The sequence below is a fragment of the Nicotiana tomentosiformis genome, chromosome 10, assembly GCF_000390325.3.
Source record: "Nicotiana tomentosiformis chromosome 10, ASM39032v3, whole genome shotgun sequence".
NCBI lineage: Eukaryota > Viridiplantae > Streptophyta > Magnoliopsida > Solanales > Solanaceae > Nicotiana > Nicotiana tomentosiformis.
In genome coordinates, this window is record NC_090821.1 from 78,299,866 (window position 1) to 78,312,137 (window position 12,272).

At 33.0% G+C, this 12,272-nt stretch overlaps 1 protein-coding gene across 1 annotated transcript; it reads right to left on the minus strand.

The window, feature by feature from the left end:
• Positions 1 to 8,895: 8,895 nt before the first annotated feature.
• On the minus strand, positions 8,896 to 10,978 carry LOC104089473 (uncharacterized protein At1g66480-like). The gene is made up of 2 exons (XM_009594386.4): positions 10,210 to 10,978; positions 8,896 to 9,270 (listed from the first exon to the last, which is right to left on the minus strand). The coding sequence occupies exons 1-2, from the start codon at positions 10,816 to 10,818 to the stop codon at positions 9,208 to 9,210; spliced, it is 672 nt and encodes a 223-aa protein (XP_009592681.1). The 5' UTR covers positions 10,819 to 10,978; the 3' UTR covers positions 8,896 to 9,207.
• Positions 10,979 to 12,272: the final 1,294 nt, after the last annotated feature.

A 12,272-nucleotide genomic window follows, 5' to 3' on the forward strand; every position in this document is an offset into this window, starting at 1 on the left:
TTTGATTTATGTTGAAATTGAGAGCATGTGGTTATTGCCAGGCGGATTATAAAATAAAATGTGGGCACGAGGTGCCGTGAGTAAATAATGAGGATATTTGACACGCGAATTATTCGTGCAGTTGTGATATGAAATGTGGGCACGAGGTGCTGTAATGAAATGATAATGATATTTGGCATGTGAATTGTCCGTACAGTTTGTGATATGAAATGAGGGAACGAGGTGCCGGGAAAATATGATGACTTAATTATGGGCACGAGGTGTCGTGGAAATATGAAAAATGGGCTGAGGCCCGTAATTATTTATGATTATGAAATGAGATATCACATGGTAACTTTTTAATTGAAAGAATTATATTCAAAATATTTATTTTGAAGGATTTTTATTCAAAAAAAATTATATTTGAAAGATATTTATTTGAGGAAATTATATTTGAAAAGATTTATTGAAAGAATTATATTTGAAAAATAATTATTTTGAGAAAATTATATTTGAAAGAGAGTTATCTGGAAGAATTATATGTGAAACACAGTTATTTGAAGGACTTGATTTAATTAGGTATAATTGTATTTATTAATTGTTGAGTGATATTAATGGTACTCTTGTTGTCTGTTGTACATATCATTGGTTTTTTTATCCTGTCCTTATTGTTATTTGTTTCATATTATTTTGTATATTATATTGCACAGGTTATTAGACTAGTGAGTGTCTTGAATGTACCTCATCTCTACTCCACTGAGGTTAGTCTTGATACTTACTGGGTACCGACCGTGGTGTACTCACACTACACTTCTGCACATTTTTGTGCAGAGCCAGGTATTGGAGATATCGGACTTGAGAAGAGTTAAAGCAGGATCGTAAGGATTCAAGGTAGAGTTGCTTGGTCGTCGCTGTCCCTTGGAGTCATTTCATTTCATTGTACTTTAATTTTTAATCAAACGGTATTGTATATTCGGTCCTCGTGATCATTCCATGTATTCAGTTAGAGTTCGTGACTCACTACTACCAGTTTTGAGAGGTTGTATATTGTAATTATTTTCGTTGTTGGTTTATAAAAAATGGCTTCAAAAAATAATTGTAATCGGCTTATCTAGTCTTAGAGACTATGTGTCATCACGATGCCTGTAGTGGGATTTTGGGTCGTGACAGTGTTACTTTCATCAATTGCATTCTAAATACAATTGAATTATATATCCTTTTTCTTTTCTTCCACTTGGGGGACAAAACCCAAAGGGTGTCCCCTTTTTTTATTCTTTTAATTTTCCTTCTTTTTCCCCCCGTATTTTATCCAATTTTGCTTCAGACCTCTTTATCTTCACACCGTTTTATTCTTACACAGTTAAAATATAGTATTAAGCACAAAGTAATATAATTAATACTTAAAAGATGATTAAAAGTACTAGAATGTGAGACAACAACGGTTAAATATATGCATTTTTTGCAGAACATCAGCGGGGCAAAGAGAAACATTGATGGAGTTTTAGGATGTCTAGCTTCCAAGTTCTAAATAAGGAATGTATATATGATACCTTGTCAAATTTCACGTCGGAAAGGGAGAAGAAAGTGAAGTATTATATAAGACACCACAAATTCTGATTGATTAATTTTGGACCCGATGCTAGCATATCAAGCAAAGAATCCTTAAAATTTATTGGATCAAATAAGATAATATTAACTTCCATTATTTAAAAAAAATACACAAACATAAAAATTGTTAATATATTCTTAATAATATTCGGGCTTCAACCCAGTAGAGTCTTTTATAACTGACCGACCAGTGAAAGAATAGTCGACCCGTTGAAAGCCGGTGGTTATTTATGGCTCGGAAAGAAAGCAATATGTCATGAACTCGTGAACCTACAAAGGGAATACTCCTAGAAAGTAATTTTTATCGGGGGTAAATTTCACAAATTGTCATATAACTATGATTGTTTTTCACCAAAGTCATGTAACTTTATTTTCTCACACAAAAATCATATACGTAACTATGACTTTTTTCCACCAAAGTCATATAACTTTATTTTCTCACATAAAAATCATAAAACTTTCACTCACATTGTAACGACCCGGTCAGTCGTTCTGAGAGTTATAGCCCCGTTTTTCCCAATTTCTGCTTCTTTATGTGTTGTTCAGTTGTGTTGAGTTGTATCGAATTGGTAGGTTTGGGTTCGTTTTGGAATGAAATGAACACTTAGTCTCTTAGTTAGAAAGCTAAGTTAGAAAAGTCAATCGGAAGTTGACTTATGAGTAAACGAATTTGGATTTGAATTTTTATGATTCGGTTAGTTTCGTTGAGTGATTTTAGACTTAGGAGTGTGTCCGAAATATAATTTAGATGTCCGTGGTAGAATTAGGCTTGAATTAAGGAAAGTTAGAAATTTAGAAATTTTTGTCGGCAGTGGAAAATTAGGTATCGGGAACGGAATGGAATTACGGAAGTTGGAGTAGGTTCGTAGTGTCATTTGTGACGTGTGTGCAAAATATGAGGTCATTCGGACGTGGTTTGAAAGGTTTCAGCGTCGTTGGCAAATTTTGGAAGATTAGAAGTTCTTAGGCTTGAATCAGGGGTTGATTTGGTGTTGTTTTGTGTGTTCCGGAGGTTCAACTAAGTTCGGGTAGCGATATATGACTTGTGGAAATTATTGGTTAAGGTCCCGAGGGACTCGGGTTGATTTCGTATAATTAACGAGAAGTTTGGAAGTTGGGAAATGCTGCTGGAAGCTGCTGGTGTAAGGCTACTGGTGTGGCCGCACCTGCGGATGGGGAGTCGCAGGTGCGATGATCGCAGGTGCGGATGGCATGTCGCATATGCGGAAAATGGAGGCCTGGCATTGAGCGTAGGTGCGGAAGAGAGGATCGCACGTGCGAGCCTGCATGTGCGAAGTGGCAGCCGTATGTGTGAAGTTTGGCGTTTAAGTGACTTTCGTAGATGCGAACCTGGGACCGCAGATGCGAGTCTGCAGGTGCGAGAAAGGGTTCACAGGTGCGGAATCCCTGGGGCAGAACCTATACAAGTTGCACTTCGTGAATTTTTGCCCCTTTTCTACCATTGTTGAACGGTTTTGAGCTTTGGGCAGTGTTTTTCAAGGGAGAATCACGAGACATCAATGAGGTAAAACGTTTGGGTTTATTTACACGAGTTTATGATATTTTTCCCCTGATTAGCCATGAAATTAGTAGGGGTTTAGGGTGAAATTGAGGGAGTTAGAGCTTGAGTTTTGGAGAGTTTTAAGTGAGGATTTGAGGGACCAAACGGAGTTTGATTTTGATGGATTTTATATGGTTAGACTTTGAAGAGGAGGAGGATTATTATTCTGTCATTTTTTACTAGTTCCGAGATGTGGGGCCCGGGGGCCGGATTTTGGCCGATTTCGGATTTTTGGCCTATTTATGTAGTTTTTCCGTTGGAATTTGATTCTTTAGCCTATGTTGATAGTATTATTCTGATTATGGATAGATTCGGAGCTTTTGGAGACCGAGTCGAGAGACGAGGGCATCCCGGAGTAGGATATTTTGTTGTTAAGGTAAGTAACAGCTTTAACTCTGGCTTTGAGGGTATAAACCCGGAGATTTGACATCACGTGATTATTTGGAAGTGATACTCACGCTAGGTGACGGGCGTGTAGGTGTGCACCGCGAGGGGTTGAGACTTGGTCCGTCCTGTGAGGCCGTGAGGCCTAATGGTTATTATATGTGGTTATGTGTTTATTTATTGTTGAACTTGTTTGCCTTCATGTTAGAGATCATGCTTAGGCTTTATTCATGCTCACATTATTTGCACTCAGTCATAGATATTATTGTACATGTTTACCTCAATCCCTATTGTTTTGCTGATATGCTGTGATACTTGACGTGGGTTGTGTTTCCCTTATTTGTTGATGATGGTGATGCTAGAGAGGTTCATGACTGAGTGAGGCTGAGGGCATGTTGTGAGGTATTTGATTGAGGCACGTGAGTTGTTCGTGCAACATATGAGTTGTCCGTGCGGATCCAGGTATTGATACCATAGCGCGTGAGTTGTCCGCGTAGCATGTGAGTTGACCGTGCAGATCCAGGGATTTATATTATGGCACGTGAGTTGTCCGTACAGCACGTGAGTTGTCCTACTTAGTGCTTGGGCTTTGGGAGTCCCTCCGGAGTCTGTACACACCCCACTAAGCGCAGGTACCTATTGAGTGTTGAGTGTTGAGTGCGAGTGCTGAGTGCCCAGTGCTAAGTGATGGAGTGACATTGCTATGAGGTTGTATTTACTTTTGTTGTTGCTGCATTTACCTGTTAATTTCTTTGTGGCATTTGTTGGTTTTATGGAATTTACCTGTTTATTCATGTTTATTGTAAATTGTGAAAATAAATAATTGGACTGTTTTTCTTAGCTCGTCACTACTACTCAGTTCCTTAGTTATTTCTGTTACTACTAAGTCGGTTGTACTCATACTACACCCTGCACTTTATGTGCAGATCCAAATGAGTTAGAGCGCGGCGATCGTTGAGTTCAGGCCGGCTATATTTGGAGACTGCAAGGTAGCTGCTAGCGTCCGCAGGACCTTGTTACTCATTTTGTCATTTCTTCTTTTGGACAATTAGACAATTTATATATCTTAGTTCATAGTTTTAGACGCTCATGACTTAGTGACACACCGATGTTTGGGGCTCATTTCCGTATTTTCTATAATTATATTTAGAGTTGATTTAGTTTATGAAAAATTCAAATGTTGGAATTATTTTATTAAATTCTTATAATCGAATTTGTAGTAATATTTTGGGAAATAGGCTTGCCTTATATCACGATAGGCGCCATCACGACCATGGTTAGATTTTGGGCCGTGACACACACAAAAATCATAATGGTCGGAAAATAAATTTTTCGGTAGTATTTTCTTATTTTAAGTTTTTTATTTTTTATTTTTTAATTGGATTATTATGTATTAGACTGAAAATAAAAACTAAAAAAATCACAAAATAAGAAAATACTACTAAAAATTATATTTTTCGATCACTATGATTTTTGTGTGAGTTAGTAAAAGTTTTATAATTTTTGTGTGAGAAAACATAGTTATGTGACTGTGATGAAAAAAAGTCATAGTTATATGATTTTTGTGTGAAAAAATAAAGTTATATTATACGACTTTGGTGAAAAAAAGTAATAGTTATATGACCATTTGTGAAATTAGAAAAAATAAGTTCAGAAAGCTTAGTTTCAAAAGAAATTTCAATATCATGTTGAATCTTAATTGCATTCTGATAGGAACCCTTCGCTGTTGAATTATTCTCAGATCACAGACATGATATAACATGCTGAACTGAATAGAAGACATTTATTTTGAAATGGGGTAATTAAACAAGAAGAGATTGAAAGACAATTAGTTAACGTAAGAAAAAAGAAATTCAACTAGTTCTTGAAAAATAAAATAAAAAGAAAATCTTTAGAGAGACAGATCATGATCAACCTACTCTCCAAATTCCTTTAAGTTATGTTGTAGCATTTGATTGAAAACCCAAAGAATCTTAAAAATAATAAAAGAGGTGTGAAGTGTGAACACTTGATTTGGTAGGATAAATTGGAGAAAGAGTCAATTAATACGTACTACTCCTACTAGTACTTACTAGTACTAGTTAAGTTGAAAACACAATAATTTAAAAACTGGAGCCACCTAATAACTTTGCAATGCTGGCATCTTTAATTTAGATGTGACCTCTAATATTTCTGTGAATCTCTTACTGTACAGTACTGTTGTTATATTGAATTGATGTGTCTCCTCGATTGACAAGAATAGCACCAAATTTTTACCAAAACTAATTCAAAGAATTCATCTTTTGTATGGAAAAGTCAATATTATTATCTTCTCTAAAGCAGGGCTGCAAAATTAAAGCATGCATCATTAAATTCTTTTTGACATTTTCCCTCCCCTTATCCAACTTTGGTAGAATGATATAGTAAAAGGTTGTTTGGACATGCAACTTGATTACTCCAACTCCATGCGGCGTCTTCAACCAAAAGGTTGGGTGGAATGGGATTTAAGCACCGAATGTTTCATTAACGAAATCAAAAGTTTTTCATTTATACAGAAGGTCGATCAAGGGCATAATGGTCATTTCAAATATATTAGTGCAATGGTCATTTCAAATATATTAGTGCATTGTTTCATTGTTTCCTTGTATACTAGGCTCAAAAGTTTGGTTGTGGATTCTTAATAACAACAACCCAGTATAATCCCACTAGTGGGGTTTGAGGAGGGTAGTGTGTACGCAGATCTTACCCCTACCCAGTGGTAGAGAGGCTGTTTCCGATAGACCTTCGGCTCCCTCCCTCCAAGAACTCCCCACCTTGCTCTTGGGGTAACTCAAACTCACAACCTATTGGTTGGAAGTGTAGGGTGCTCGCCACTAGAGGTGGACCCCACTTTCCACTCAACCTTCCATATCTTCATTAAATGCATTTACTTGATTGTTATTATTATTTTTTCAATAAGTACTTTTAACTAAAAAAATTATCTTTTGATAATTTTTTAATTCAAATGTTCGCCTGATTAAAAATACTATGGTAACATACATTTATGTATGACAATTCTATTATCTCCTTAAGAAATATTATTTTATTTATTAACTATTTCATGTAAAGAAGATTTTATTAAAAAAAAAAATAGTGACAGTTTATGTAGATTTACATTCAGATGTTCTTATATTATTATCAATTGATATCGTTTTATACAAAGTTCTCATTAAATTGCAATTTCAATTGGAATACTTTATAAAATTAAGAAAAAAATATTTAAGAATAAAATATAATTTCAAGTCCCCCTTTTTGTTATAGAATATTGAAATTTGTTCAAATTGTATAATAAGTATCCCCTCTCTAAAATATCATTTGAGAATATCTGAAGTAAAACTTAAGACAATTAATTTGTAAAAAAAAATTCTTTTAAAAATCATTAGATATTAGGAAGTATGAGAAGTATCGTCATACAAGATTATACTTCTCCTTATATGATCGAAGTTAGTTGGGTACTTCCTCTATTCAATAAGAATTCAACTTTATATAAATTTCAAAATACATAAATATACAATTAAATATTTTAAAAAATCTCAACAAATAACTATTGTGATGAAAATTGTATTATATCCTATGTAGAATTAATTTAAACTGTACTTGAAATATTTATTTAATCATTGTATAATTAAGTATCAAACTTCGACAAGTATTACAAAATGATTGATATAGTAATATGAATTCATAAAAATTAAAATGCACATAATGCAAAAGATAAATAACAATACAGGTAATCGTGGTTCTATACCTTATTACACAAAAGTCTATTCTCTTTCTTCTTTCCTTATAGGCGTAGAAAGTGTGTAATTAGTAATAGACCAAGAAATATTAAAAGGAAGAAAACAAGAATGAAAAAAATAATAATTGGGCCCGTGCATCACACGGGTACATCATCTAGTAAAAAAATAAACACGTAAAAAAAAAGATAGTTTATCATTTAATTTATATAAATAAAAATAAATACACGTTTTGTGGCGACCATAGAAGTGGCCGCTAAAGCGGTTTGTCGCTTACTTTTCAATAGCTACAGCCTACCGGCAACTTTCTGTGACGACCTATACCGTCGCTACTAAAGGAGGTATTGCATGTCGCCAATTATACATTGACAGCCTAATGTCGCCACCAAATGTTGTGTCATATATCGCCAATTGTACTAGCGACCTACATTCAGTGACGACCATCTCTGCAAGGCCGGCTCAATTGTATCACAACTAAGGCTTGTGTCTTCAGCCCCAAAATTTGGGGAACACAGTTTTTAGAAAGATAAGTATTTGAAAATAATAATATTCAGTACTTTTAATATAAAAGTGAAATTTTTCTTATAAAAGAAAATAAAACTTTTTAGATATATAAATAAAGTACCCATTTGACTTATTTAAAAATTGGTTGATGAATAGTTTTTTGACATTTCAATTTAAATTGATTTGACAATTTAACTTTTTACATTTTTATTATAAATTTTTTCTTAATCTTTTCGTATTTCAAAAACTCCTATATTTTTTCTGTCTTGCTATTTAATATTCTTATTCACATTCTTTCTCTGATCCAAGATTTCATTACTCACCTTCTATCTTCAAAATTTTATTAGTTCAAGCAATGACGGACCCAGATAGTGGTTAGCGGGTTCAACTGAATCCGCTTCGTAAAAAAATAATACTGTGTATATGTATAAATTAAAATTAAAATTAAAATTGTGTAAATTTAATATAAATATTTTATTTGAACCCACTTGACAACTATTATTTTACGTCAAAAGTTGTGTATTTGTAAAATTGAACTCGCTTGCACAAAATTCTACGCCCGCCACTGAGTTCAAGTGCTCAACAGTACTTTTGAAATTTTAGGTCTCATGTTGAACTTTGGCTTTACGCCATATATGTGTTTGAGCCGCCCCTGCATCTATGGCTACTGCTCCCGTCGCCACTAAAAGAGGTAATTAATAGCGAGCATATTTTTTACTTATAACTTTCTGTGGCGACTCCTACAGCCACCCTAAAAGGAGGTCTCCACCCTATAACAAGAGAGGAAATATTTTGTTTCAGCACAAAAAATTTACTTCATGAATTAAAGTTGGGTAACATCGTTAATTTTTAAACATATTATATCAGTGAGACTAAAGGTGTTCAACTTTAGCATACTTAAGAGACTAAATATGCTTAGCGTTATATTTAAGAGACCAAAATAGACCTACCCTCAAAAATAAGGGACAATATTAGTCAAAAACCCAAAAAATTTTAACTAGTTTCTTAGTACATTCACACCCAAAAAGAGATCATAGAAATTGCAATATTTAAGGTCACCTTAAAAATGAAGAAACAAATAATTAGTCCTTAACTGCAACAAGTATATCTTCAAAGCAATCTCACATAAAAATCACAACAGGGCAAATAATCTCATCCTCAGCTTCTTAATTTTATTATACAAAATGACTAATACATGATTAGTACTAATAAGTAGCTGAGAAGTCTGCCAGTGAATTCGGAGACCACTACATGACCAGAGAAGCTATACAACAACAACAACCTCACATAAATCGAGATCGGCAATATAAATTTTCACTTCTCCATTTAAGCTCGAGTGTTCGACTCGAGCTAACATCATACAAAATAAACTAGAGAAGCTATATATTAAACGAATTACTATTTTGTTCCCATTTCTTGTTAAGAAGCCGTCATTGCTAATTGAATTTCTCCTTCTGTTATCGGCAAGAACCCTACACGTTTCTGTATAACACCAAAAAGAAAAAAGTTAACTAAAGGAAGATTATACAAATTAAATATTTTCAAGATTATCTTTAACATCTTTTCCGGTCCTTTTTTTTCCCATTCATTTCTATTAGTGGTGTAACCAAAGTTTACATCATAGTGAGTTATGGGCCGAATAATGTTTCAACGAATTTTAGTTTTCTAAATCTACGTAATCCACTACGTGTTCAGTATGGTAGGCATACGTACACTAGTTTGGTTTAGGTTGGTGTATAAACAATTATGGTTGTTACACTCCCATAAATGCTTACTTCTAACCGGTAGTTATATATATATATATATATATATATATATATATATATATATATATAGGCGTATCCTGTGTACGGATTTTTGCTCATATTCTGTATTTTTGCTGGAAATATCTTTAAATATGTATATATAATAATTTTTGATGACAAATAAAAAAATTAGTGAATTAGCCTGGTAGGTATAATATGCAAAAATAAAAAACTAAAATAAAGGACAAATAGTTGAAGTTATCAAAGTTTGACTTAGGCGTTGTTTCTGGATAGAATTTGCAGCTTTTGTTAGAGCTAGCAGATATTGTTGATTGAAAGCACCTAGTAAGACAGAAGCAGTCATTCTTGAAAATAGAATTTCCAGAAAATGGAAGTGTGTAATGTTTCATGTAACTTTGCTGAAACCGAATTGACAATTTAATTTAATCTCTAGGAGCATGTAATCCTATGGTTCTACTAATTGAGTTAATTTTCCAATCAAAAATATGTAAACTAATGTAACTCAATAGTTTTTACTTTACTATCTTTAACTAATTCATTTTATTTTATATTACAAATTTAGAATCATCATAAGAAAATATCATTAAAAAGGGAATAAAAAGAAACATGACATGAAATTAAAGTGGATTCATGTCCATAAGGAAGAGAACAATACCTCTCTTGATTTGAGTCCTTTCTTAATTATTCCTCCATTATTATAACTTTGCTCTTCCATCAATGGACCACTTCCACCATTTTTGCTCATGCAAAGTTGCATAATTTTCTCAGCAACATCTCCTTCATCTTTGCACTGCGTCATCAGTTTCTCCACCTCAGCTTTAGGCAGCCTCAACTTTACCCTAACGGAACCACCTATCTCCGCCTTACGTGGAGATGAATTATTATGATACGACGACTCTTCTGTAATAATACTGGGAGGCTTCAAGATTGACAAGTCAGACACAGATCTCCGAGCTAACATTAGGGTTTCAAGCCGATCTTTTGCGCTCATTTGGATTCCTGAACGGACTCTCCTCGGGGGTTTCTCTTCGGGATACTTAGGTAACTCAACTAGGAAATAGAGCCTTTTGGGTTTCAACTCTTGCTGTGGTTCCAATGGTTTTGCTCTGACCCCAAAATGCTTCACTGCTTCGGATTCTAATAATACCATAGTAGGATAATTTTTTAGAACCTCGTTTGCATACAAAGGTGTTTTGAATTTCATGGTTTGTCCATCGATTTTCATAACCTTTGTTGTCTTTTTTCCACCTAGAGTATTCCCCATTGTTTCCTATATTTCTTTGTGACTTATTGGGGGCTTCAAGTTCTGCTTCTTCTTATCATATATAATCAAATCTAACAACCAAATATATAAGAAGAAAAAACAATATGGTGAAAAAGGCTTGATTTGGGTTTTATTTATAAACTTTTTAAAATCTTGGCACAAGAAGAGAACAAATAATGACAAAGCGGGTGAAAGATAAGGATGTTGGAAATGGGGACAAGAGGGTATAAAAGTAGTTGTTTGTTAATGGGACAAAGAAAGAGTGCAAATTTGAAAATTGGCCACACTTTTGGCAATATACAAATAGATTAATAGTATATAGTAAAGCTTTTTTACTTTGTTTTATTTATTATTTACCTTGTCTCGTGAGTTGTGGACTTGTGGTCTTTGTTTCCTTTTAAAATCTAATAAAAGAATGCATATATTGGATAGGATTGATCATTTTCATGCTAACGAAATAACCATGTTCCCACATTTTAATGCGAAGAAATCGGATTTTGGAGCCTATCAATAGTTCAACCTTTTACATTTTGGTTGATCATTTTGTTGGTCATCCTTATATATTGTTTTATAATCGATCTTATTATATTGTATTATATTATATTGTATTAATTTAATAAAATAATATTTGAATAAATTATATTATTTTAAATTATTTCATGATATTAATGTACCAGCAATTTAAAGAATAAACTTATAATATTATTAAAAAAATAATTGGATAAAATGGGCTTTTCTTCGTTATATAATTATAAATTTAATATTACAATACAATAAAATTTAAATAATAATAAAAATATTATATTTAAAATAATAATATAATACAATACAATATATAATAACCATCAAAAAGAGCTGTTAGGAAAGGAATTGTGATATCAAAATACGCTAGTTTTAGTATCCTTCTTCTTATTAATATTCAATCTCAAAACAATTAAAAAAGAAAAAGAAAAACAAGCCCGTGAATGGTGGGGAATGATTATAGTTAGTAGCGTAATCTGGCAACACTATCATTTAAAATTAGTTAATGCAGTGTAATCTCATTGGTTATTAAAATAATTATTACGGTTGCTTAATGAAAAGACGTATACATAAATCGCGGTGAGGATCCGTGAATTAGTGAGAGATCCCGTTCCATCTATCATGTCCTGTTTTGACCTTAGCTTCTTTTTTGGTTTTTTATCGATTTTTAATATCTGTATTGGGTCCAATTAAATTTGAATTCACGTTCCTTCAGAAAAGTTTCATATTATACGACAAAATATTCCTTAATGAAAACGACATCATATTAAGAACCAGATATAGTGTACTACCTATTGGTTCAACTGAACTCATAACTTTTGATGCGGAGTAAAAATTTATATATAAAAATTCATTAAAATTACAAAAATAATATATGTGAACTCATAACTTTAAAAATATAATGTGTTCAATGTTAAAAATCTAAAAATTAA